Source organism: Coptis chinensis, chromosome 6, assembly GCF_015680905.1.
Source record: "Coptis chinensis isolate HL-2020 chromosome 6, ASM1568090v1, whole genome shotgun sequence".
Lineage (NCBI taxonomy): Eukaryota > Viridiplantae > Streptophyta > Magnoliopsida > Ranunculales > Ranunculaceae > Coptis > Coptis chinensis.
In genome coordinates, this window is record NC_141461.1 from 83,721,500 (window position 1) to 83,748,661 (window position 27,162).

General features: G+C 38.8%; 2 protein-coding genes across 2 annotated transcripts; one reads left to right on the forward strand and one right to left on the reverse strand.

Moving 5' to 3' along the window:
• Window positions 1-230: 230 nt before the first annotated feature.
• LOC147494933 (uncharacterized) lies at window positions 231-4,573 on the reverse strand. The gene is made up of 6 exons (XM_086569432.1): window positions 4,381-4,573; window positions 2,020-2,579; window positions 1,569-1,761; window positions 1,266-1,330; window positions 951-1,161; window positions 231-849 (listed from the first exon to the last, which is right to left on the reverse strand). Exons 1-6 carry the CDS (start codon window positions 4,534-4,536, stop codon window positions 493-495), a joined length of 1,542 nt encoding a protein of 513 aa, XP_086425558.1. The 5' UTR covers window positions 4,537-4,573; the 3' UTR covers window positions 231-492.
• Window positions 4,574-18,025: 13,452 nt separating this feature from the next.
• On the forward strand, window positions 18,026-18,547 carry LOC147494934 (uncharacterized). Its single transcript, XM_086568280.1, has one exon. It carries the CDS (start codon window positions 18,026-18,028, stop codon window positions 18,545-18,547), a length of 522 nt encoding a protein of 173 aa, XP_086424406.1.
• The last annotated feature ends 8,615 nt before the right edge of the window (window positions 18,548-27,162 follow it).

Here is a 27,162-nt window from a genome sequence, read left to right on the forward strand (position 1 = left end):
TATTATATATTTATGATTTTAATGTTCGAGGATCTATTATCGTATTTTGTCCCACTAGAACCATTGTTGTGCTGCCATCCTTCTTCCCAGATTAAAATTTTACTATCTTCATAACAACACGTGCAACGCAGGTGCCCATTAACTAGTCACTTTAATAGATCTTTAATTCAGTATACTTATTATTGGGCCGCTAATTTTTTTTTTTATTTCTAAAGTTAATTAATCCAAGCCGGAAGCCAACTTCAACCTAAGAAGATCACTGTCGCACACGTGTTCCCGCTAACGCGATGGTTAGTACGTGGTGCTGTGATTGATAGTTGCGGTGACGGGGTGATGGTAGTGAAGAGTCGTAGCTCCAATATCAAATTGAATTGCTCTCATTGTGGATTACAATATGGCAATATGAATATGTTTATTACAAGAAAGGAAACAATATCAAAGAAGTTGAGAAGAATTTTAATCTCCAATACAAATTAAAGAGGGCCTCCAGAGCTACTTTGTTAGATCGTCCCAATATTTCTTCTCCCACAATTCTACTTGCTTTACAGATTCTTCCTTCCTCTTATCTATAGTTAGCCGAGTGAGGGGATCCATAGGAGATGGCAAATTGCATGGCATTGCATCACTAGGAGTTCTCACCATAGTATCCTCCATGAACTTCCTAACTAATCCATCCGCAGTACAAGCCATCGTCTCAGAACAGAACTCTATCGCTTTTATAGGTTTAGTAGGTTTGTATTTTAAGAGCTTGGCATATTCGTTTAATAGATGAAACATGTAGTCATACACATAATCCATGGCCAAATCTTCGTACATGAAGTTTGTTGCTGCTTTTCCTATTTCTTTGGCCTGATAGAATACATGCATAAAAATTAGGACTGACGTTGTTAATATTAAATTGGAGAAAAATGACTAAATGAGTGCACATTTGTGTGCGAGAGAAATGATACCTCTTTTGTGTGCGAATTACCCCACTCCACAGCAAACTTGATAGATCTGCATTTGTCATAGTCCTTTATAGGCCAGTAATGTTGAATAGGTACAAGACCTCTTGCGAAATGATCATAGTACCGGGGTTTTACAATCAGAGTGACAGAATCACATGTCAGTATATATTTCTCACTAACAGACCAGCCCCGTCCTTCTATGTAGATCTTATATCTGTATAAAATTTTGAAGGAAAAAAAGTCCAAAACCTTGGAATTTCAGTGAGAGAATATTTCGCTGAGGCTCGACACAAGTAAACGCTTACACTGTATACTTACCTGTGGATGCATTGGTCTGCTATGTTGGATTGCTTGAAACCTTTTTTAATTTCAGCACCCCAATCCTGCAAATCTCTGGGTTAACTTGTGTATTTAAGCTACTGTGACATCGTAAGACTGTAAGAAGAGCATTTTCTATCATTCCACTATCTTCATATTAAAATTTTCTATCGTTAAGATTAATATCTGATCGCATATATATTTAATTACAGCAGCGACTGATTTTTGTTATAGTTTTTCCATATGCAACAATGCACTTCACAACAATGAGTGCGTAACTTCGAGTGGTTATTTATTTCTTACCTGAGCATAGAGACGTGCATTCCAGTCCACTTTGTCCGTGGCGTTACATTTGAGGAGGTCCTGCCTTGTCTTGGCAACTCCAGGGTTTCCTTTCCAGTAAGCGAATGGTTCCCGTTCTGTCCACTTAACCTTGTCATTCCCTTCTTTGAGTTCCTCCAACAAGAAATCCCAGGGCTTTATATTAACTTCAGGCCTGGTAAATGTATGCAAGTTTTTTTCAGTCAGAACAATGCATTTGGAAAAAAAAAATTGAACAAGAAATTCCTTCTTCCAGGATTTGTAGGAGTTTCTATATAGTATATATATATAGTAGTATTTAATTTTCTTAATACATACTTTTTTCTTTTGGAGAATAGTAAAGAAAATTTGCAAAAGAATAAAATGTATCATGAATTGTAACACTGCAGGGTGTGTAGGGTGAAAAGAAAAAGAGAATTTGCAGAAGCCTTACCAACCCCAGAATGACCAATCAGGAAACACAATGTCCAAAGTTGCATCATCTCCGCAATAACGAAACAAAGGCGGCGGAACTGTGGCATTGGGTCTTGTGTAAGAATCTTTAATGATAATTGGAGTGTCATCACAATCAAACATTAAATCTAAATCAGGTAATTTTTTTGGGTATAACTTAAGTAGTTGTAATATGCCCCATAGGGTGAACACATCTCTTGTTTGGAACGCTTTGCTATATATTTCCACAAAAGCTTTTCCATTTAAAATTACTAATCTGAAATTAGCTGTTTTTCTTGCACTTTCTACCATTTCCATTGTGATACCCGTTTCTTTCCATGGCCGTAAATCCTCATGCATCCAATGGAAGTAATCAGGACACATTAGTGACGGGGATTGTGGTTCTTGGTCTACAAGTGCCAAGTTTTCGGGACATGCTTGTGTTTGATTTGTTGTTGCACAATTGAGAGAATAGTGGATTCTGGTTTTCTTTAGGTGAGGTTTATGGCATTCTTTGGCCGCAAGGATAGATTCTGCTGATGATTCACGGACTTCTTTTGACTGCATCAATGGGAAATGTATGACCATAATGAATTTAGAAAAATAAAAGAAGCAAATAACTCAACATGAAACCAGAATGAATAGGGACAAAAAAAAGAGGCAATCTACGAACTCATGAACATAACACCAGAATAAGTTTAGGAAAGGAAAATTGCTGAACTAGTAGGCTAGTACACACAGACACTACATACACACTACGTTGTTTATATATAGCAGATGGACTATGCATGTCATCTCTGATTCTCTGTTACGCGTCTAAACTTTTCAGTTTAAGTGTTTAACTATCTAAATAGGTGTCATTGGTGTTGGGCCTTGTTTACGAATTTTTTTGGCAACCTAACTCATATTGACATTTTCTATTAGGAACCACAACTCAAATATACCCACTTTTTACCAATTACTAATAATAGTACAAACATTTCTCTCAAATGTACCAAGTATGGAAATTTCAATCCGAGCCTAGTGAAGATTCATTATGTCTTTAATACAAATTTTTCCCCTCACAGTGCTTCAAGGTTCGATGGGAAACTGTCTTCCAAGATAGAACGGATTTTCCCTTCTATGGAAAACAACATTTCAATTCCACAGAATCAGTGAACTCAACATTGTGTTTTGACTAAGAACAGAGAAGAGAAGAGAGGTTGAAAGGGATATTTCTTCATGCAAAAACGTCCGATATTTATAGAAAAGTGGTGTCTTTTCGAAACAACACAATGATTGTTCGAACAATCACACTTTTCAAAAAGACTCATCTTTTCGATGGGAAACTGTCTCTCAAGATAGAACGGATTTTTCCTTTTATGGAAAACAACATTTTAATTCCACAGAATCAACGAACTCAACATTGTATTTTGACTAAGAACAGAGAGGGAGAAGAGAGGTTGAAAGGGAACTCAACATTGTATTTTGACTAAGAACAGAGGGAGAAGAGAGGTTGAAAGGGATATCTCGTCATGCAAAAACGTCTGATATTTATAGGAAAGTGGTGCCTTTTCGAAACAACACAATGACTTTTCGAACAATCACACTTTTTGAAAGGACGCATCTTTTCGGCACAATGTAACGTTTCGAACCGTTGTATCTTTCAAAAGGTCTCATATTTTTGGCATAATGCAATGTTTTGGTTGTCAAAAAAGAATATCACCCCACCTAGCCATGTCCATGCCCAGAGTCGCGCGTATGTTTCGCATTCTGTTTCCATGTCAAATTAGTGGTACGTACCCCTTGGGGCCCAACCCAAGTTGTCACAATTAGGCCTTATAAACTCAACAACTCTTTGGTGTTCTTCCTATGTGGGACTAAGTGTTTTTCACACTCACTTCGCAACCATTTCATCTCAAGTGGGATAACTTGAGAGACAAATTACTCATTCATTTCTTAATAGATTTGTGCAAATTTAAGTTTTCTATATTCACTACACTTTGAACTTTTAATTACATACCTACTTTTTTAACATTTTCTTCATTTGCATTTTGAGGAAGAATGCTCGTAAAACAATATGCGGGGATGTAACTGTGATACTTCGAACTATGAGTTTGAGAATGTCCAAACAAATTCACTAAAACTAAATGCTACATTCATTTTTCACCAAATATTACGTAGGTAGTAGGCCATATGCCCATATAGTTAGTTGGACCTGCACATATATTAGTTGAAGTTTTGGCAATTGCGTTTAGAAGTCTGCGCAATATTGTAGTTCATGACCATGATGAACTGTGACAACCAATCAACCATGAGTAAAATACAAAAAGTTTCACTAAGATTATGTTTAGAAGTTAGAAAGTAGTGAAAGAAGACTTACAAAGTTGATGTGTTCGGAATAAACCAAGGTAAAAACAAAGAGAGAACAAATGAAGAGAAAGAGAGCTGACGTAGTCTTCGTTATTCCAGTTGCTGCACAAACTTTTTTTAAAGGCGGACATATTGTTTCTGAAAAATGCCTGTATACCTGATCCATTCGCACACCTTTGCATTCTCTCTCTACTAAATCTGGACCTGGGGAGGGGGGCTCTCACTCCCTAGTAGTTAGATGGATCGATGCCATAAAAGTCTAAATGCTTATATAAATATGCCCAGCAATTGAAATTACTACATATATATTTTTTTATGAAAAGTTGTACTTAACTTGCCATAATATATAATATATTAATAGTAAGAGCATCTTTAGAAGAGAAACCAAGAAAACACCAAATTTTTGAACCAAACCAAAAAAACACCAACCAACTTTAAGAGAAACATTAAATTTTCGACATCAAATTATGCGGTTTTGGATAAACCGCGCCTTATAGTCCACATGACTTTCTTAAAACCGCACCACTGAAGCCCATCTTAAAAGCCCAAATTCACGCGGTTTTCCAGAAATCGTGCGATGTGTCGCACATTAATTTTTTTTTTTTTAATTTTTTTTTAATTTTTTTTAATTTTTTATTTCCCAATCTCTCGCGCGGTTTTGAGCATATAAACCCACTTAGAAGCCCAAGCCCATACAATGTTAGCAAAACTGCGCGGTTTTGGAAAAACCTGCATGAGATATTTGATACAGCACCAAAACTGGAACTAAATTTTGACCGATTTGGTATTTTTTTGGTGTTTTCGTCAACATGTGACTCTCCTGAAGATGAAAAAACACTAAATTCTTCCTCCAGTTGTCCAATAGTGTCATACCAATACCCATGTTCCTTTATGCAACTGAATATCTGGATGTATAATATGGTTAAATGGCTATTTGCAACCAAGCATATAGAGAAAAAAAGAAGAACAAGTTGACCAAACTTGAAAACAAATTTAGTGTAAAACGCGCCCACGACTTCCCACATTCTATAAACTATTGTTGTGCAATTATTGCAATCCGATATTGCATCCATGAATTTTTTGGGAACAAAAAAAACTACAGCTTCTAAGATTCTGATTCATTCTCGAAGTTAAAACTCTGATTTAACAAACAAGAACTTGCAATGTGCGCGTGTCAACCTGACAAGTCTGACGACAGTTAGTAATGCAACTTTGTTGTAATCCTAATTATTTATCGAGAGAGCAAAGCCAACGTTCTGGGCCTTGGGGTTATGTGGTATAACACATGGATCAAAATATGGCGGATATATCCGATATATTGTCGATATATATTGGTATTTTAGTACATCGATATCGATATTTCCGATATATATTCATCGAATATAGAATATTTTTTTTCCGATATATATTGAAATTTCCGATATGAAACTTTATATCGCCGATATAATCGATATTTCCGATATAATCGATATATATCGGTTGACTTTTTGACTATTTTAAAATATAAATCCGATATTTCCAATATATTTCCGATATTTCCGATATTATATTTCCAATATATTTTCGATATATCCGATATTTCTGATATTTTAAATAGTTTGGACTGGTTACCAAAAATGGATATATCCGATATATCCAATATATATCAGTTTTTGGGTACACCGATATATTCATCGATATCAATATTTTGGGCCTTGGTCTAACATGTTGTTTGGTCGGTTTCTAACTTTCTATCCTCAAATATCTCTTCTTCTTCCTCTCTTACTCTCTGCTCACTCCCTGCAGTTATATACCAGTAGTTAAATGGACCGATGCCACAAAAGTCTAAATGCTTATAGAAATATGCCCAACAAAACCATTGACAAGTTCTCTAGTCCATACATGCTTTTGAAAGTACTACCTATATATATATTTTTAAAAAGTTGCACTTAACTTGGCATAATATATAATACATTAATAGTAAATGAATGAAATAATTAAACATGCATAGACATTATAATAAAATCATGAAATCTTCCTCTAGTTGTCCAACGGTCTCATAAGTCATACCCATGTTCCTCTATGCAATTGAATTTCTCGCTGTATAATATGGTTAAGTGGCTATGTGCAATCAAGCATTTAGTAGATGAAACATTTTATTACTTCATAGTATATACATACATGCCAAAATGCTACAAAACGAACAAATTTATATTCCCCCCTTTCCTGCCTTTTCCACTTGACAGCCTTTCGGCCCTTTTCTCTCTCAGTAAACTCACACTTCCATTGGCATATTGATTGTTGATTGTTGTGGAAAAAATGGGTAGGTAGTTCACTTGTTGATTTTGAAACTTGGGAATCAAGAAAATGTGTTTGTTGCAAATTCTGTTATAGACATGTACTCGAAGATGCCTTAGGTAGAAAAATGTTTGATGATATGTCCGAGAGAAATTTGTTTTCTGCCTCCTCTATATTATAGCAAAACGATACACACAACAAATGATAAGTTATAAATGTCTAACATGATCGTTAAAAAGAACATAATTACAACAAATATAAATAACGAATATAAAAGCAATGATTTGACTCATGCATTGCAATATATAAGCTAGCCTTCTAATCTAGAATGGGATTGCCACCAGGTAGGCATGATGTCATCTTGTAACTGAGATTGAAAAATGACCGTTCTTGTTTGAAATTGTCCAATGATTGTAAAAGAAAAAAAGACAAATTTCTGACTTTACCTTGATCCCCATTAAAAAGGGGTATGTACTTAAAAATTAAAATAGTTTAATACCCCATCACATGAATTTATCATGAAATAGAAAAGAAATGTTACTAGTTTGAGAAGAGGCCCTCTTTCTGTGTTTTTGGGTTCATAAAATAGTGAAACAATCTAATTAAGCGGCATACATGAAAAAAAGGCTTGGGTTACCACGAGAATATCTGAGGGTTCCGAGACTGTTGGATGTGTGATCCAACGGTCTGAAAATCAAAAACAAAAAGAAAGAGAGAGAATATGAGTTTGTTTTTTATTTTTGGACCGTTGGATCACACATCCAACAGTCTCGGATCTCGTCCCTATGAGAATATCCTCGGGGTAGGTGAACTCAAAAAAAAGAACACAACGTGCATATTATCACTATTTTAAAACTATGAGGGTCGTACCAATCAAAACTTCCACCTTCAATTCATTTTAGTCTTTTAGACCGATAAAATAACAAAAGTATTTCTGGAAAGTAGAAAGAAAGTATGGAACAACAACAACAACAACAACATAAGAAAGTAAGATGAAAAAGTTATTATACATAAAAGTTGTACTTGAGTAAATAATAATGAAATGAAGCCCTCACAAACAAATAGGATTTCAAATAATAGAAAAATTACAGTTTTATAGGCATGTTGTCAAATAGTAAACCTGTTAATAACTTAAATAACAGAGCCATAATGCTAAGCCGCCATTAGAGTACAGAAAAACCATGATGTAGATGTTGCAGAAAACCATGTGTGGAAACAAATTTTAGTAAAACCTCATGTGTATGTTATGTGCAAAATAGTCAGTATAACTGTTAATAAGCGCGCGGTATTGGTCTGCTAACTCAATATAATTGTTGAAATTAAAGGTGAAGGAAAGCAATTAGCTTATGGTCAAATTATAATTGTAATCAATTGCTACAAATACATTTTGATTTAAATGTCTATACTCTCACATACATTGTATTTGAAATTTCGAACCTCTTTCTTTCTTTCAAAGAACTGTACTGTCTCATACCGTGATACAAGGTTCAAGGAATTGATTGTTTGACATCCAGATCTTTTTGCTAATTCCTTTTATGGTAAAGTTTCTTGTAGTCAAACCAAGTAAGCTCGAAGGAGAGGAAATAAATGAAATACAGAAAGAAAGAGATGGGAGTAAATGATGGAAAGAACGCCATCATTTATGATTTTTTTTTTCCTGTTTCAATAGAGAATAAAGATAACTATGGCAAATTGTAGGTGTTAATTAATTTTAAAAGGAAAGTTTATATAGGTCTTGTAAAAGAGCTAGAGTTGGTGTCAAGTACTTCGGCAGTGAGAGAGAGAAAGAGAGAGTCAGTTTTAACTGGCTTAGGAGTCTTTGTACGTTATGTCGACACAATTAATTAATCCTCACTGTACATATATCATCAGTTCATCACTATTGGTAGATTTGGTATACTAGAAAACCGTTATGCGGTGTAGACAAAAAAAAAGACGATAATGATGATGGTGTTGAAAAATGAAAGAATAAGGATATAATGATGGTAGTGCACGAAAAAAAAAAAAAAAATAAAAAAGCTAGGTAGTGGTGGTGGTGGGAGAGAGAGGGTGGGTGGGTGAAATTGGGAGAAAAATTGGGGAATTTTAGGAGAGAGCCTTGAAACTGAAAAAAAAAAAAGTGTGACATGATAACCATTTGTAATTTTGGGCCTCTTATTCCAAGAGACCTCCTAACGTCTGTTATTAACCAGGCAAGTATAAAACTGATGTGTTCAGGTCTGAAGCCCAAATTGAGTTGTATTAAAAAAATTTAATGGGACTTTATTTATTTATTTATTTATTTATTTATTTATTTATTTATTTATTTTTTTTTTTTTTCGGTAAGCGAATTGATCTTTAATTCAGTATACTTATTGGGCAGCTATTTTTTATTTATTTCTAAAGTTAATTCATCCAAATCGGAAGCCCACTTCAACCTAAGTAGATCCCTGTCGCACACGTGTTCCCCCCTAATACGATGGTTAACACGTGGTGCTGTGATTGATAGTTGCAGTGACGGGGCGATGGTAGTAAAGAGTCGTAGCTCTAATATCAAATTGAATTACAATAAAATGCATGTCTAAATCAAGAGACATAGGCCACATATATAAATTCTCATTGTGGATTACAATATGGCAATATTAATATGTTTATTACAAGAAAGGAAACAATATCAAAGAAGTTGAGAATAATTTTATGCTCCAATACAAATTAAAGAGGGCATGTAGTGCTACTTTGTTAGATCGTCCCAATATTTCTTCTCCCACAATTCTACTTGCTCTATAGATTCTTCCTTCCTCTTATCTATAGTTTGCTGAGTGAGGGGATTCATAGGAGATGGCAAATTGCATGGCATTGCATCACCAGGAATTCTCACTATAGTATCCTCCATGACCTTCCTAACTAATCCATCCGTAGTACAAGCCATGGTCTTGATAAGAGTCCAAAACTGTAGTTTTAACCCCTTAATAATAATACTTTTAGACCAATTATGCGAGTAATAAATAAGAGTTAATGCTGATTACGTGCTTTTATGTATTTCAGGCATTAAAGTCAATTATGTGCAGAAATGTGCCACTTTGGCGAGATAAAAGAGAAAGGGTTGGTTGCTAAGAAGTTCTATGATTAAAGGCCAAGATTCAAGGAGAAAAATCCTTTGTAAAGCCCGGTCAAAAGCTGAAAAGTCAAAGTCAACGCGGGCAGAAACAACACACAAAAGTCAGTAGAACTTCTGAAGACCGTATCTTTGGACTCAGGCCTCGGAATTAGGCCTATCATATGTTAAAATGACCGGCTTAGAAAGAGCTTTCCAATGGTCCAAACCTTGACCCAATCAGAGGAGCAGAAGTGGACAAAATATCTGTTGAAGTCAAAGCCAGTTGAAAAGGGCATTGTGGACTGAAGAAATTGGGCTTTGGGCTCGATTTTTCGGCTCAAAACATGGCTCCTCAGCCCATGCACGAAAATCTGGATCTGGTCTCCTATATTTCCACACACAAGACTTAGCTCTTAAGAGGAATTAGGTTAGGTAGCAAGTAGCCATTAGAGATAGGATTCTAGATCTAGTTTTGAGTTTTGATTTCCATTAATTAGTTTTCATACCTTGTTTTAATCTAGGTTATTGAATCATTGTTATTCCTTGTTAGAGTAATAAAATAATTAGTTTCATACCTTGATTTAATTTAGTATTTTGAATCAATTGTTATTTATTCATTAGATTAATAAAGTAATTTAGCTATTGATAATATAGTTTCATTTCATTAATCATTGTAGTTTCGATTCCTAAATTTAATTATTATCATTGTTAGTTTCAATCGATTCTTGCATAATTAGATTTCCATTTGAATTGAAATATGTAAATTTACAATCTTTTATTAATGTCTTGCTTAATTTCATTGGGAAATGATAACATAATGATTCTAGGCTAAACCTCCATTAAAGGTGGTTGAAGAAGCCTTGATGAAGCTTGATCTTTGTTAATTTAGAAATCGTCGTGATAATCTATTCAATTTTAGAAAGTAATTAGTTCACCATGAGAATGGATTTGGTTGCTTCACATGCTAGTTATTAATTGGTAGAGATTACCATGTATAATTAGGGATTAGAAATACCATTTTGATATGCGAAAGCATTGAAATTTAGATCACGACGAATCTTTGTTAGTTGATTAAGTTGAGTTAAGGTGGAATCAATCCCCCCTAATTCCTGATCATATAGTCAATTTAGAAATTTCGTAGTTTGAATTAGCGCATCTTGTTATTTGAATTCACATCGTAGTATAATTACACACCATTACTCTCATTAACTTTGGCTAAGACTGATAATATATAGAAAACTTTGAATGCTAAAGAACTAGGGGTGGGATAAACCCGAAGTAATGTATGCTGTGGTGGTAGGATCCGGAGTATTGGAGATCAGGGGTGGGATAAACCCGAAGTAATGTATGCTGCGGAGGTGCGTTGTACATGATAGGACCGCGGACTCATATGTATGGCACAGGAACCCTACACGTGGGGGAAAGAAGACAGAGAGATGGAGGGACAGGTGTATGACTGGGATGGAAGGGGAGTGTGGTATAAAGAGGATAGAGAAGGAGAGAGAAAGGGGGGAATCAAGAGAGGGCTATACCTAGAGAAAAGAGAGAGAAAAGAGTTGAGAAGTAAGTGAGGTACAACATTTGGCACCGTCTAAAGCAACGTAAAGATGGCAACAATAGTGAAGAGAGGGGTAGGCAGACCGAGAAAGGTGGTAGTGCAGGAGCTTGAGGTGGACGTAGTAAGCGATGAAGGGGGAGATCGAGTAGTGGAGACAGCCGTGGGTTCAGCATCAGAAGAGACACGACTCATGCAAGAAGAGATCGTGAGATTGAGAGAGGAGAATTACGCACTCAGAAGAGAAAGAGAAATGGCGGAGGAGGAAGCGAGATAGGAAGCAAGTGAGGATGAGTTTGATGATGAAGAAGCGGGTCCAGATCTTGTTGAGAACCCAGTGACCGGCCTGACGATGGAGCAAGCTCAGGAGATGATAAACAATGACCGTGAGGCGACCCTTCAATAGGCGAAAGTTCAAGTGGGAGCGGCTAGCTAGGTGGTGGCTGGTCTGAACTGCAACTCGTTGGCAGATACTATATGGGTTTCGGAGGTGCCGAAACGTTTCAATCAGCCCCGGTTAGAAAGGTATGGCGGCAGAGGAGACTCTGCGGATCACATTCACCATTTTCGATAATAGATGCCTCTCTGGTAAGAAGCTCGGTATGATGGGTTGCGGTGCATGATGTTCTCAGCTAGCCTTAAAGGGGGGGGGGGGGGGTTGGACTGGTACTATCGACTACCATCGAGGAGCATAAATAGTTTTCAGGATTTGGAGCAGGCGTTCATAGACCATTTCATACATTAGAAAAGGCGGGTGGTGGATATCGCGGCTTTGTTCAACGTTAGGCAAAGATCCGCAGAATTGGTAAAGGATTATCTGTGCCTATTCAAAGCTGAGATATTGAAGGTAGAGAACATGGACGAAAGGATTGCGGTAATATCATTCGAAAGAGGTCTGCAACTAGGAACGGGAGTACATCAGTCAGTGTCTAAGAATGAGATTGCAACCCTGTATGAGTTATATCCACGGGTGGAGAAATACATAATGTATGAGGACACAATGTAGAAGGATTCTAGAAGGTCAGAGAAGGTAGTATTATCTTTAGAAAAGGGCAGGGAGCACCGGAAAATAGAGATGCCAGATAGAGGAAATGGTGGATATCGCGGATACATATCGCGGTCAGAAAGAAGTAGGGAGGGAGTTCGGAGGGAGAATAGGGAGAGGAAGCCATACTGCGAACCATAACAGACACCACTGAATATGCCACTGAGTGAGATATTGTCGTTGATAAAAAATCTTCAGGGATATGAAGGACTGCGAAGCACACCGATGGAGATGCCGAGCAAGCCATATTGTGCATATCACCAGGTATAAAACCACAAAACTAATGAATGTTATGCGTTGAAATGGTTGATTCAGAGATTGGTAGAGAAGGGAATGATGAGAGAGTTTGTAGCGGGTGCCCCGAATAAGGAGTAGGTACCAGATTAGGGTAAGATACTGAGAACCATTAATGTGATTTTCAGTGGAGAGATTGCGAGTCATAACACACATAGAGAGAAGATAAGGAGAACCACGAGTATTCAGCAGATCAATGAAGTGATGGGAGTGCCGTGACCCAAGTCATGGTCGGCGGAGGGAGGGGATCGGATTGTATTCACAAGTGCGAATCTCAAAGCTGTTGATTCCCCCCATGAAGACGCGTTGGTCATTACTATGGTGATGGGCAATTACATGGTCAAGAGTGTAACACCTGTATTTAAAATACGTATTTTATTTATTAATTTATTAATTTAATTATTATTTAAAAATCGGCTGGATTGGATTTGGGATACGTGGGCCTGATTTCTGGGCCTGAGTCTGTGTTGGGCTTGGGTTTCAAACCCAAGTATATAATCACATTGTTCTAGAGAATAGGGTTTTTAGAGAATAAAAAATGATAAAAATGGAGGTGGCTTGTTTGTTAGAGCGTGGGAGTGCGACGGTTTGGACGACGAGGGATTCGTCGGATTTTAATACAGCTGAGTAAAGTTCACTCTCACCACCACTAGAACTATGATTTTTCGTCTGTTTAGAATTTACGAAATTACTGTCCATATAAACTGTTATTGTGAGTATTTTAGTTTTATCTTTTTTTTTTTTTTTTCTCGCGTATCGCATATACAATTTATACTGGGATAACAGTTTTACGGGAGTATAACAGTTTTGTGAGAGTACAATGATTCCGGTGATTTTCCTGCTCTTCCTCGTCCATGTTTTGTTCTGTTTTTGTATTAGTAAAGTCGGTTATAATTTGAATTTGTTTGGGAGCTTCGACAGTCAATGATGGCGCGTATGAAACCCCATTATTCGTTTTTGTATTTTTGTTGTTTTGTTTTGGTTGATTGTCGGGAGTTTAGAGATGGGTGGTCGAACTGTCGGGGTATATGGGAATGATGTGGGTGTAGAATCGGTTGTGGAGGAGCTGTTCAAGCTCTGAAGGTGCGTTAATGGCGGCCAGAGAATCGCCCAGCCATGAACGAAATCCTATTGTAGTTGTTTGAACTATTTTGGTTGTGGTTGGATTAAGGGTAGTTATTGGTTGTGTGTGTGGGGCTGTCGAGTGAGGGCGGTGGGAAGCTTGGAGAAGCCATTAATGGAGGCCGAAATTTCTTCCAGATCTAGTTTTGGTGAAGTTTAGATTTAAGCATTTGAGGTTGTTACCTTTGTTAAAGTTGGTTGGTTTAGGAGGGGAAGTCAAACCGATGTGAGGAGGAGGTGAGGTTGTGGTGGCCGGATTTGGTGGCTGGTGGAGGAGAGAATTGGTGGAGAAGAAGAACTGTTGATCGGTTTGGGCTTGGGCCTGGGTCGGTTTCAGTTCTTGGGCCCTATCTTGTTTTGTTTGGGCCAGACCAATTTGGCTTAGTCTATGGGCCAGTTTCATTTGTTGTTGGGCCCGATTCTATTTTGTTTTGATTGGGTTGGTTTCAGTTCAATTCGTTGGGCCGAACCTATTTGTGTTTTGGACCAGTTTAATTAGTTTCCTTTGGGCCGGTTTAGATTCAGTTGTGGGCCAGTTCAGTTTAAGTTTTTGGGCCTAAACACTAGTTAGTTATTGGGCGGGATTAATCCTTTGTTTCGGACCAGTTTAGTTTAAGTTGTGGACCAGTTTTAGTTTAAGTGTTGGGCCGATTTCAGTTAAATTCTCCGGGCCGAACCCATTGGTGTTTTGAGCCAGTTTCTAATTTTGGTTTTTAGGCTGGTCATATAACTTAAAATATATCTAAATGGGTCTTTCAACATTTAGACTTTCGGGTTCTAAGGTTTGGGCTTGGCTAGTGGGGTCCGAACCATTTCCTTAGTCATGAGCCCTTGAGCCATGCACCATTGACCTTAGCCACGAACCATGGCTATGATCTGAACCTGTTGAACATGAAAATGACAGTTTGACTTTGACCATGACATGTTGACTTTGACTTTGACCGTTGACCATTGACTTTGACCTTTGACTGTGGAATGTTGACTTTTTCCAGTTTTTCACATATTTGATTTTATGGACTATTGTAATAATAAAATATTGTCGAACATTATATAACGTTGTTTGTCATTATCTAATTAAGATTTGACGTGAGTAGTGTGTAAAGCATATATATATATTGGGCTTTGATTGTGGACTGTGAACTGTTTAATTGTGCTGCATTTTATGTTGTAAATTGTATGGACAAATCAAATGCTAAAATGCTATGGAAGCTTGTATAAATTTGGTGGTCATTATCTAATTAAGATTTGACGTTGATATTGTGACATTATATCATATGTTGGTATATATATATTAAATGCAATAGTTTTGGAGAAATAAATGTATAGACACTCCATTATTTTATCTGTGAGATGCTAGTAGAGTATTTGTGGTTATTTCCCAAGGGATGGTGGCGTAGTGCAATAATATATTGGCACGTGAAAGAATGAAAGTGGTTATGAGATATATTTGAGATATTTCAGAATATTGTGGCTTAGTGCAATAAGGTATTTGACCTGCACGTGATATAGTGGTATTATTATGAGTCATAAATGTATGACATTTGAATAAATTACGTAACGAAAATCCTAGAACCTAACTACCACAACTTATGTGATTTGCCCTGTGTGGGCGTATGTGATATGATTGGCCCTTGTGTAGGGTGTATATATATGAGATGTTGATTGACCCATGTGTTGGGCAATCGTAGCCGAATAGTGGCTTGATTATTCCGTTCGCAATAATAGAACGAGACGCGCGATATTTTATGCCGAATAGTGGCAGTACTTACATAATGGCTTCCGTGTGAGGGTTACCTAGTGTGCGCATCCCCGCCGGGGTAGTTACATACGAGTGGTTCATTATGTAAGGGGAGGCATGTGGATGTACATGTTCGGCGTTGGGAAGCGATTGTGGTAGCCAGGGAAACTAGGTAAGACATAGATACGACGTGAATTTTAGGGACACACAAAGAAAGCCTTAATTAATATAATTATGGTAATATGTTGGTTAATGATATATCTTTAGATAGATGATTGTATATGCTTGGCTGGTTATAGTTTAGTTAGAACCTAAGGCGCCTCGTGGAGGAACTAAATGCCTTTTTATTATGTGTATGGTTTGTTGTGTGGTTAGTGGGAAGTTAAGGCGCCTCAGTGGAGGAACTAGCTGCCTTAATTATTGTACTTAAGGATGTTGTATTAGTCGTTGAAAGTTAAGGCGCCTCGGTGGAGGAACTAACTGCCTTATGGATTGTGTATATTTTTGTATAAGTATATATTGTATTTTAGAGCTACTCACACCAAAGATTTTTATAATCTTGACCGATTTGCATGTTTGCTTTATCTGTGTGTTCATTAAATGAACATAGTTGATAAGTATTGACAGTTTAATGTTGAAGAAGGTTGGCTGCTTTGCTTGTGGTTTGCGTTAGCATCGCATTTCAAGATAGGCTTTGTTTTCCTTTGAGGTGATATAGATTTTCAGTTGAGGCAAGGTTATTTGCATTTTCATTTGTAAATTTTTGTAATGAAGATGACTTTTGTTTAAGTTAAAATTTTTATTGGTTTTTAATTATCCGCATATTTAAACTGTTTATGGGTTTTTGGGAAGTGGAGAGTGCGTCACACCTCGGAGATCGAAGAGTCGGGAACAAATAATGTTTTTCCGAATTTTGTCAAAATTCGGGGTGTGACAAAGAGGGTATTAATTGATTGCGGTAGTGCAGTGGACTTATTGTTCAGAGGGGCCTTAGACAAAATGAGGATTGGTCCAAGGCAACTTAGGTCTCAGTGGACCAACTTGTATGGATTCAATGGAAGCATAACGGAGCCTATGTGAGAACTCTTGCTACCCGTGATGACGGGGCCGGTGATAGTGTTCATCCGATTTATGGTGGTGGATTCCAACTCTCAATACAATGCAATTCTGGGGAGGCGTTAGATCCACGAGATGAAGGCAGTAATGTCAACATACTATCAGGTAATTCGATTCCCCACCACAACAAGGATGTATGAAGTCCGTGGTGATCAAGTGACAGCTAAGAATAGTCATCAGGGTATGGTGAAGGGTATGGTTTGCAGAACAGAAGGGGAGTCATCTAACCCCAAGAAGAGGTAGGCATAACAATTACTGTGTGCCACCGTGGAAGAGGAGGTAGAGTTGTCAATGGGTCTGAAGACCCTCGATGAGATCGAAATAGTAAATTTGGGGATGGGAGAGGAAGAGAAATTTACTTAAGTAGGGTCCAATTTGCTAGATGAGTGGAAGAGTAAGCTGGTACAGTGCTTTTCAAAGAATAAGGGTGTTTTTGCGTGGGTAATAGAGGATATCACAGGGTTAGATCCAAGCACCTGTGAGACAAAAGATGAGGAGTGTGAGGCCGAAGTATGCTGAGGAGATTCGGGAGGAGGTAGCAAGGTTAAAAGGGGCGGGAATAATAAGAGAGGTGGAGTTCACAGACTGGCTGTCTAACATCGTCGTGGTACCGAAGAAAAATGGCAAGGTCTGTATGTGCTTCAACTTTACAGACGTCAACTTAGAGTGTCTTAAAGACAGTTACCTTATGCCGTGAGTGGATGAGTTAGTGGATAGAACGGTGGGATTCAAAATATTTTCATTCATGGATGTATCTATGGGATACAATCAGGTCGTAATGTACGGACCAGATCAGGAAAAGACATCCTTCGTGGTGGAAAGCGGTACATATTGTTATACCAGGATGCTGTTTGGGTTGAAGAATGCCGGGGCCACCTTCCAGCGGTTAGGAGAAAAAATGCTCGAGAGCAAGATTTGAAAGGGAATTGAAATATACATAGATGACATGGTGGAAAAAAGCATGTCAGAGGAAGAGCACTTAGAGGGCCTAAGGGAGATATTTAGCATACTGTGGGCACATAATTTGAAGCTCAATCCAGAGAAGTGCACGTTTGGAGTGACCACAGGAAAGTTTCTAAGGTACAATGTTACTTATCGGGGAATAGAGGCTAACCCCTAACAAATAAGATCCTTGGTGGAAATGCCTTTTCCTCATAACGTTAAGGAAGTACAACGATTAGCGGGAAGGGTCGCGACATTAAATAGATTCATTTCGAAGTCATCCGACAAGTGTAGACTGCTGTATCGATTACTAAGAAGTACCCCAGATTTTGTATGCACGTCGAAATGTGAGAATGCATTTCAGGAACTGAAGAGTTACTTGGGCAAGGCTCCTTTGTTGTCACGACCGGAACAGGGGGAGAAATTGTATCTGTATTTGGGGGTTACGGAGTACGCTGTTAGCTCAGTCCTTGTCTGAGTTGTTGATAAGATGGAAAAGCCAGTGTATTTCCAGAGCAAAACCTTGTTGGATGTAGAGACCCGGTATAGTAGAGTTGAGAAGTACGCTTTGGCAATAATATTCTCATCCTTAAAGTTGAAACCATACTTCGAAGCACATTCAGTGGTGGTGGTGACGAACCTGCCTCTCAAACAAGCGCTGAAGGTCGAGAATTCTAGAATAATGCTGAAATGGGCAGTGATGCTAAGCTCGTATGAAATCCAATATCAGATCAGGATAGCGGAAAAGGCACAGGCAGTGGCGGAGTTTTTGGTAGAATTCCCGACAGAGGACCCCACTTGGGGGGAGGAGATGGTCATGAAACCCGAACGTGATTTGGAGCAGGACCTTCTAGCAATAGACCCGTGGGATAAGAGGAACCAATGGAGAGTGTTCGTGGATGGATCAATGACAGATGCCTGTAGCGGAATTGGTGTCGTATTGGTTACACCTGATAACAACATAATAAAACAAACTATGAATCTGGGATTTGTGACATCTAATAATGAATAAGAATATAAGGCTGTGATAGGGGTTTGAGAATGGCTGAGGATTTAGGGGTGAATGAGCTAATGGTATACTCAGATTCGAACTTACTGGTATGTCAAACAAACGGCGGTTTTTCCGCTCGCTGTCCGTGAATGGCAAAATATTTGGAGGTTTTACACAGAAGGGCCGCGAAGTTTACAAAGATCAAGTTCGTACACTTTGGTCGCGGTGAGAACCGACATACAGACGCCTTGGCCTATGTAGCCGCGACAATACCTAGATTCGAAGAAAGAACAATCAAAGTAGGGAGGTTGGAAAAACCGAGTACAGAGGAGCCGGAAGAGGTGTTTCAGACCACGGAAGAGGAAGGGGGGTGGATGGACCCTATCAAGCACTTTTTGTCTAGGAAAGAGGTGACTAATAAGAAAGAGAGGAGAAGGCTAGAATAGACTTCCCAAAGATACACTAGAGGTAACTAATTCCCAGGCTAGAATAGAATTTCGATGGGCTGTTGCTGAAATATCTCAGGCCGAGGTTGGCACTAGAGGTACTGGCAGAACTGCATGGGGAGATTGTGGGAGCTATTCTGTGGGAAGAACCACAACACACCGGCTGTTAACTCAGGGGTACTTTTAGCCCCATATGAAAAAAGATGCGGTGGACTTTGCTAAGAAATGTGGGAAATGTCAGAGGTTCTCTCAATTGATATTTACAACCGCTGAGCCGCTGCATAATGTGTCTAGTCCTTGGCCGTTTGCCATGTGGGCCATGGATATGGTAGGGCTGCTGCCCATGGCCAGTAGTAAGAGGAGATTCATGTTAGCAACTAGCAATTACTTCACTAAGTAGATAGAGGCCGTGCCATTACAGTAGATAAAGGAGGAGTAGGTGATTAAATTCTTGTGGGAAAATATCATATGTAGATTCAGGCTACCACATTCGATTATAGCAGACAGTTGGACATAGTTTACAGGGTCCAAGGTTAAAGATTTCTTGCAAGCATACAATGTGAAATAGGGATTCTCTGCCCCATACAATCCAAAGGGCAACGGACAAGTAGAATCTTCCAATAAAACCATAATGAACAACCTCAAGAGGAAGCTGGAAGATAAGAAAGGGGCATGGGCTGACGAGTTGAATCACGTCCTCTAGGCTTACCGAACCACGTTGCAGACAACCACCAGAGAGACTCCTTTCTCAGTAGCTTATGACATTGAGGCAGTGATTCCGTCGGAGATGGTGGCATCCACAACCCGGACAAAGGCTGTTGAGGAAGGTTTGAACTGGGAGATACTGTCAAAAGATTTGAATTTGGCAGGGGAGAGAAGGTACTGCGCACGCATCAGGTTAAAGGAGTATCACAGACTCTTGCAAAGGCAGTATAACAAAAGAGTGAAACCGCGACGATTTCGGTGGATTCCGTGCTCCACAGAGTGACTCCCAGCACCAAGAGGGAGAATGAAAGAAAGTTGGGTCCAAATTGGGAGGGGCCCTACACTGTTGTGGTTACTAGAGGGGCCAGCACCTACAAGCTACAAACAGTGGGAGGGAAATTAATAGAGAGGTTGTGGAATGTAAGAATGTTGAAGAAATTTTACACTTGAATATAATGCGGGTCTAATGCAAGAGACTTGAACTGTTTGTAAATATATAATACAATGACACTTTTGAGAGAGTGAGACTGCTAACAATGAAAGGCTTAACAACCGAATCAAGACATTGGGGATGAGCCCTTCACGAACGCGAGGTCCAAATCGAACTGGAGCAAGATGAGTTGCCTCCTTTATGAACATGAGGTCCAAATCGAACTGGGGGCAAGGTGAGTTGCCCCCTTCGCGGACATGAGGTCCGAATCGAACTGGGGCAAGATGAGTTGCCTCCTTCACAGAGCAGAGTTCCGAATTGAATTTGAGGGCAAATTGAGCTGCCCTTAAAAAGGGGGACATGTGGGGTGTCCCCGGAGCTAACGGACAGAACTAGTCCATACGGGGATAATGAGAAAGAGACGGGGGAATGAATCAGGGTCCACATGAATTCAACTATCCAAAGATATATCTAAGTTATTAATGCAAAAATAGCGGGCAACAAAGGCCTATGCAAGTAAAGGCAATACAACAATCCTTGCTAAAAGAGCAAACAATACATGCGAAGTTACTCAAATAAATTTAATTCCCATCCAAGAGGTAATCAGAGCGGAAATGTGAATAAGTGGTTAAAGGGTCAAATACTTGACACATTTTAAACATAGAGTAACAAGATACAAAGTAGCATACAAAAACATCATAAGAACAAAACAGAGCTATACAAAATGCAAACATTAGGCATTTTCGTTAATCACTTCATTTGCGGCCTCCTTAATGACGACATCTGCCGCGGCTTCAATGGCCACGATGATTAGAGCAGTAGAATCATCAGAAACAAGAGCGACACTATCGGATATAGGAGCCGGGGGAATCAGAGCAACCACAGACTCATCCACAGGGGGCAGGCTTCTCTAGAAGTAAGAGTCCCTCTTGAGTAAGGTGGGCATACTCTTCCTTCACTTTCTTGGCCACCCTTTTGTCTGCCAAGATCTTGAAGCGCTCCTAAAGTTTGTCCATATCATCTTGGTGTTGTTTGATGCGTTCCGTGATGCTATCCTGATGTTGCTGAGAAAGGATGGCCGCGGCTTCGCTATGCTATTGGAGGAGTACTTCACGTTGATTGCTCAAGCGCTCATTTACTTCGTCTATATATTGTTAGTGCGCAGCCTCAACAACCTTGAGCTCATCCAGCGCCTTGAGTTTGTCCAATTCTGTAGCCTCCAGTTCTCGCTGGAGGCGAGTGCAATTGTCTCTCAGCCTTTCAAGCTTGGCAACCTCCTTCTCCAATGATTCCACCTTGGATTTTGCCCCGAACAGGTCGCGGATCATGTAAGAAATGTCCAGGCTTACCTGAGAATGAAGGGAGGAGTGAGAAGAAGGGAAATAAGGGAAAGTAAGTATACAAGTGAAGGGTGGAATTACCTTCTCCCAGTTGGTATAGAAAGAGGTTCGATGTTGTTCAAAGGACCACCCCCCTTCCGCGTAAGCAAGATCCTTTGGGAGATGGGAGCCATAGAACAAAGCAGAGGCCACGGTAGGGTTCTCCAAAGCTGAGTCACAAATATTGACGGTGTGACTGCGAACGTTGAAGGTAGGGCATAAGAAGTTAGGAGTGTCTGCGGACCCCTTATCATGTACAGTCACCAGTTCCTTGCCAAGATGATGGGCTTGGCGGGGATTAAGCACAGGGTGGATGGTCGCAGCAACGACAGCCGTGGGAGCTTGGTCCTCAGGCACTAAGGTTCGCAGCCATTTGTGTAGAGGCTCGAGAGGAGGGGCAATTTGGGTGGTGGAGGGGACCTCTATCACATCCTCATCATCGGAGTCACTGTCGAACATCTTCCTCTTGGAAATGTCTATATCAGTGTGGGAAGAGTTTGTGGATGGGGAGTGAGGGGATAGATATTGGTCTTCCCAGGTAGAGAATGATTTGTAAGAAGGCAGAGCGGTGGGAGCAGCTGGGGAGATGGGGGATAGGTCTACGGACGATAGGCTTTGTCGGGTTGTCTTTCTTGGATTGGCTTTGTCGGATTGTACCCACACTGACATCTTTGGTGCTTTTCTTTATGTAATAGTGAATAATTATATCGTTGCATGATATTTTGGGTACACCAGACTTATTGTAATGGTTCGCGGCATACATGACTCTCCAAAAGTTGCCAATGCCTAGGCAAGGAGGGATGTTAAAGTGGTTGCATACCTCGACATCCAGAAGAGACAATGGGAAGCAGTCCAGCGATGATTTGTCCCACTGTGGCCACCAGACACCCCGGTCGGTAGGGGACTAAGTGAGGGAAGTAAGTTAGGTCAAGAACGTGTTCTGGAATGACGTCAGCGGGGATGCTGTAGGCGACCTTGATTTCCTCCAAAATAGATCTACGACTTTGAGGCGGTGGCGGCTGAAGAGCAAATTGTTGCCCTGAGGTGGAGGGGGCATCGGGTGGATCAATGGGGGGAGGAGATACCACTGTATTAGAAGGGAAAGAGGAAGAGTCACCGGAATGGGAGTTCGACATCAGAACGGGTGGCATAAGAAGAGAGCACATAGTTTGAAAATGGTTGATACAAGAAGAAACAGTTTAAAGACAGTGCAAGAAAGAGAAAGAGAGAGAAAAGGACAAACCTGAAAGAGTAAAAAACCCGTCTGGATCTCAGGCACCAGAACTGTCACACCCCAAATTTCGACAGAATTCAGAAAAACAATATTTGTTCCCGACTTTTCGATCTTTGATGTGTGACGCACTCTCCACTTCCAAAAACCCATAAACAGTTTAAATATGTGGATAATTAAAAACCAATAAAATTTTTAACTTAAACAAAAGTCCTCTTTATTACAAAAATTTACAAATGAAAATGCAAATAACCTTGCCTCAACTGAAAATCTATATCACTTCAAAGGAAAACAAAGCCTATCTTGGAATGCGATGCTAACGCAACCACAAGCAGCAGCCAACCTTCTTCAATACTAAACCTGTCAATACTTATCAACTAAGTTCATTTAATGAACACACCCGATAAGCAAACATGCAAATCGGGTCAGTATTATAAAAATGCTGGTGTGAGTAGCTCTAAAATACAACATATTCTTATACAAATATATACACAATCCATAAGGCAGTTAGTTCCTCCACCGAGGCGCCTTAACTTTCAACACCTAATACCACATCCTTAAGTACAATAATCTAGGCAGGTAGTTCCTCCACTGAGGCGCCTTAACTTCCCACTAACCCCACAACAAACTATACGCATAATAAATAAGGCATGTAGTTCCTCCACGAGGCGCCTTAGGTTCTAACTAAACAAGTAACCAACCAAGCATATTATATCCGTACCGCATTTCATGCTCAATAACAGAGTGGGTCGTCTCTGCCCAAGTAATAGTTTGACCCACCCTTCTGCAAAACCATATACAAACATCTATCTAAAGATACCTCATTAACCAACATATTACCATAATTAGAATATTTCAGGCTTTCTTTGCGTGTCCCTAAAATCACGTCGTATCTATGTCTTACCTAGTTTCCTTGGCTACCACAATCGCTTCCCAACGCCGAACATGTACATTCACATGCCTCCCCTTACATAATGAACCACTCGTATGTAACTACCTCGAAATGGGATGTCGCCGCACACCGTAACCCTCACACGAAAGCCATTATGTAAGTACTGCCACTATTCGGCATAAAATATCGCGCGTTTCGTTCTATTTTGCGAACGGAATAATCAAGCCACTATTCGGCTACGCCAGAAGGGCCATTCAGGTTTACTGAAATGCCAGAAGGGCCAATCACATTACTTACGCCCGAAGGCCATTCAGATTCACTGAAACGCTAGAAGGGCCAATCAAATTGCACACGCCCACACAGGGCAAATCACATGAGTTGTGGTAGCTAGGTTCTAGGATTTTCATTACGTAATTTATTCAAATGTCATACATTTATGACTCATAATAATTCCACTATATCACGTGCAGATCAAATACCTTATTGCACTAAACCACAGTATTTAGAAATATCTCAATATATCTCATAACCATTTTCATTCTTTCACGTGCCAATATATTATTGCACTACGCCACAATCCCGTGGGAAATATCCACAAATACTCTACTAGCATCTCACAGATAAAATAATGGAGTGTCTATACATTTATTTCTCCAAAACTATTGCATTTAATATATATATCCCAACATATTATATAATGTCACAATATCAACGTCAAATCTTAATTAGATAATGACAACCAAATTTATACAAGCTTCCACAACATTTTAGCATTTGATTTGTCCATACAATTTAATATATAAAAACATAACACAATTAAACAGTCAACAGTCCACAATCAAAGTCCATGAATCTAAGTCCGTATATAATTTAATACTCATAAAAACATATATATCTAAGTCCTATAAAAATTCCCGCTTGTTACGTGCCAATATATTATAGGTTTTGCACACTACGCACGTCAAATCTTAATTAGATAAAGACAAACAAAATTATACCATTTCCGATAATATTTTATTACAACATTTGTCCATATTCTTAAATATGTGAAAAACTGGAAAAAGTCAACATTCCACAGTCAATGGTCAAAGGTCATAGCCATGGTTCATGGCTAAGGTCAATGTACATGGCTAATGGGCTCATGACTAAGGTAATGGTTCGGACCCAACTAGCCAAACCCAAACCTTAGAACCCGGCCCCAAAAGTCTACACTGGCCTAGTGAATCAACCTGACCCACTTTAAAACATATGGACCAAGCCCAAAACAAAAACAGAAAAACCGGTCCAAAGAAAGCTAATTGGGTTCGATCCAAGCTAACAGAAAATGAAACTTAAACTGGCCCAAAACCTTAATTGGTTCGGCCCACAAACCACTAAATTGAAACTGGCCCATAACAAACTAAACTAATCTTGGGCCCAAAGACTAAACTGAAAATGTCCCAACACTTAATCAAAACTGGCCCAACACACTAATGAAACTGGCCCAAGAAATCTAGTTAGTTTTTGGCCCAACCAACTTAATCTAAACCGGCCCAAAACAAAACCAAAATAGCCGGCCCAAAGAAACAACCTAAGTTACAGCCCTTTAAGCCCAATTATGAGGAACAGTGTCGCCTTCCTCATCCTTCTTCCCTCACAAAGACCCTCCACCACCACCCGACTTTTACCACCACCACCACCAAACCCTCCAAACTAATGGAAAATAGTTTGGTTTTGAACCCCAAGACAAACCTAACCTTCCAATACCAACAACACCCGATTTCCCCTCTCACCAGCTCCAGCAAAGCTCCAATTTTGGCCACCACCCTCCTCTGCAACCCACCACTCCAAACCCAACCGAAAATACCCTAAAACAAAACCCCTACAAAATTTTAGGTTAACACCAAAAACTTCGATTCATAACTCTAACACTCCTTCATCAAACTGATCGATACCTCGCCCTCCAAGCGCTGTTCCAATCCTCCACCCGCACCCATTAACCCCCTTCAACAACTCCCAACAACACCCCACACAAAACCTCAACAACCAACATCAAAACAATCAACAAAAATAAAAAAACGATTTCGAGCTTTCGCCATACCATTAACGACTGTTCGAAAGCTCCAAAGATATTCAAAACCAACGTTTCAATTAATTACGTAAATGTAACTATACTAACATCTAACCAAATTCAATAATTCCACCGGATCTTTAAAAAATAACGAAATACGTAAACCGAAATTTAGAACTATCAGTAAAGCTTTTTGTGAAATAGAGTAAAAATATAACTACTCACCTGGATCGCAAAAAAGAAATATAAAAGAAAACTACGCGAGAACCAATACCAAGCTAGCTCGCATCATAGTCCGAATCGTTGTGCTCCAACTATCTAGCAACCGAGTTTCTAGCTCTGCCTTCATTTTTATTATTTTTTTATTCTCTAAAAAACCCTATTCTCTAGAACAATGTGATTATATACTTGGGTTTGAAACCCAAGCCCAACACAGACTCGGGCCCAGAAACCAGGCCCATATATCCCAAATCCAATCCAGCCGATATTAAATAAATAAATAAATAAATAAATAAATACGTATTTTAAATATGGGCGTTACAACTATACACATCTCAAAAGAATCTCGTCCCGAGATTCGGAAGTAAAGCTATATGAACAAATAATGTTGGTTATTAACTTAGAACCTACACACGAAGGTACCGAGATTAAACTTAAACAAGATAACATTGATATTAATCATTTTAAATAATTCCATAATATATGTCCTTATGCCATTACAAAACCTATTACAGTTTAACTGTCTATATTAAAACGAATTATTACTGTCACTTAAACGCAAGATAAATATATCATTTCTCATTAGCATGCAATTTCTTGACACGTAGCAGTTTCTACGAAAAATAATATTCTACGTAACTAATCAATAATATAGGGTAAGTTCATCCCTGCATAAAACATTATGGAGTCTTTCATTATCATGCATAAAAGAAAATTAGTGTCCTGATACACTTAAAATAAAAATCACTCATGTCATTGATACTACAATAAAACTTTATATTTACTTTAGTAATGCTATCAGAAAAATTAAAATTTAAAACAACCCTTGAATCCTAATTCATGCTTGCAACTGGATCAAATATAACACGATCCAAAAATAATTTTTCATATTCATCTATCAAAATCATATAGACTGAAACAAAACAATTAAGAATAAATACTCGACGCTCATTGCTATTATTAGTATTACTAATTATTTTAAACGGTGAAAAGATTCAAAAATTAATCTCCATATACAATGACAATTAACATAAGACTTGCTACGGTATCATATAAATTTTAAAATTTTTTAAGATAATACAAACTCACTTCTAATATATCACCCATAACAAGTTATATTCTCACGGGAATATTCATGAACCATAAATTAAGGTATATATTTAAGAATACTCGAATATGCAAAAATCAATGTGAAACTAATTTAACAATATTAATCAATCCTATCATAATTTATCGGCACGAAGCACACTTATAAGACAAAATAAAAAAATCCATTTGTTGTTG

Bases quoted from the DNA above. Each gene is read 5' to 3' on its own strand.
- LOC147494933 (XM_086569432.1), bottom strand. From the start codon at position 4,536: ATGGATCAGGTATACAGGCATTTTTCAGAAACAATATGTCCGCCTTTA. The intron at 2,580-4,380 runs GTAAGTCTTCTT...CCATTGATGCAG, and splicing joins ATTCCGAACACATCAACTTT to TCAAAAGAAGTCCGTGAATC. The intron at 850-950 runs GTATCATTTCTC...GTATTCTATCAG, and splicing joins GTAATTCGCACACAAAAGAG to GCCAAAGAAATAGGAAAAGC.
- LOC147494934 (XM_086568280.1), top strand. From the start codon at position 18,026: ATGGAAAAGCCAGTGTATTTCCAGAGCAAAACCTTGTTGGATGTAGAG.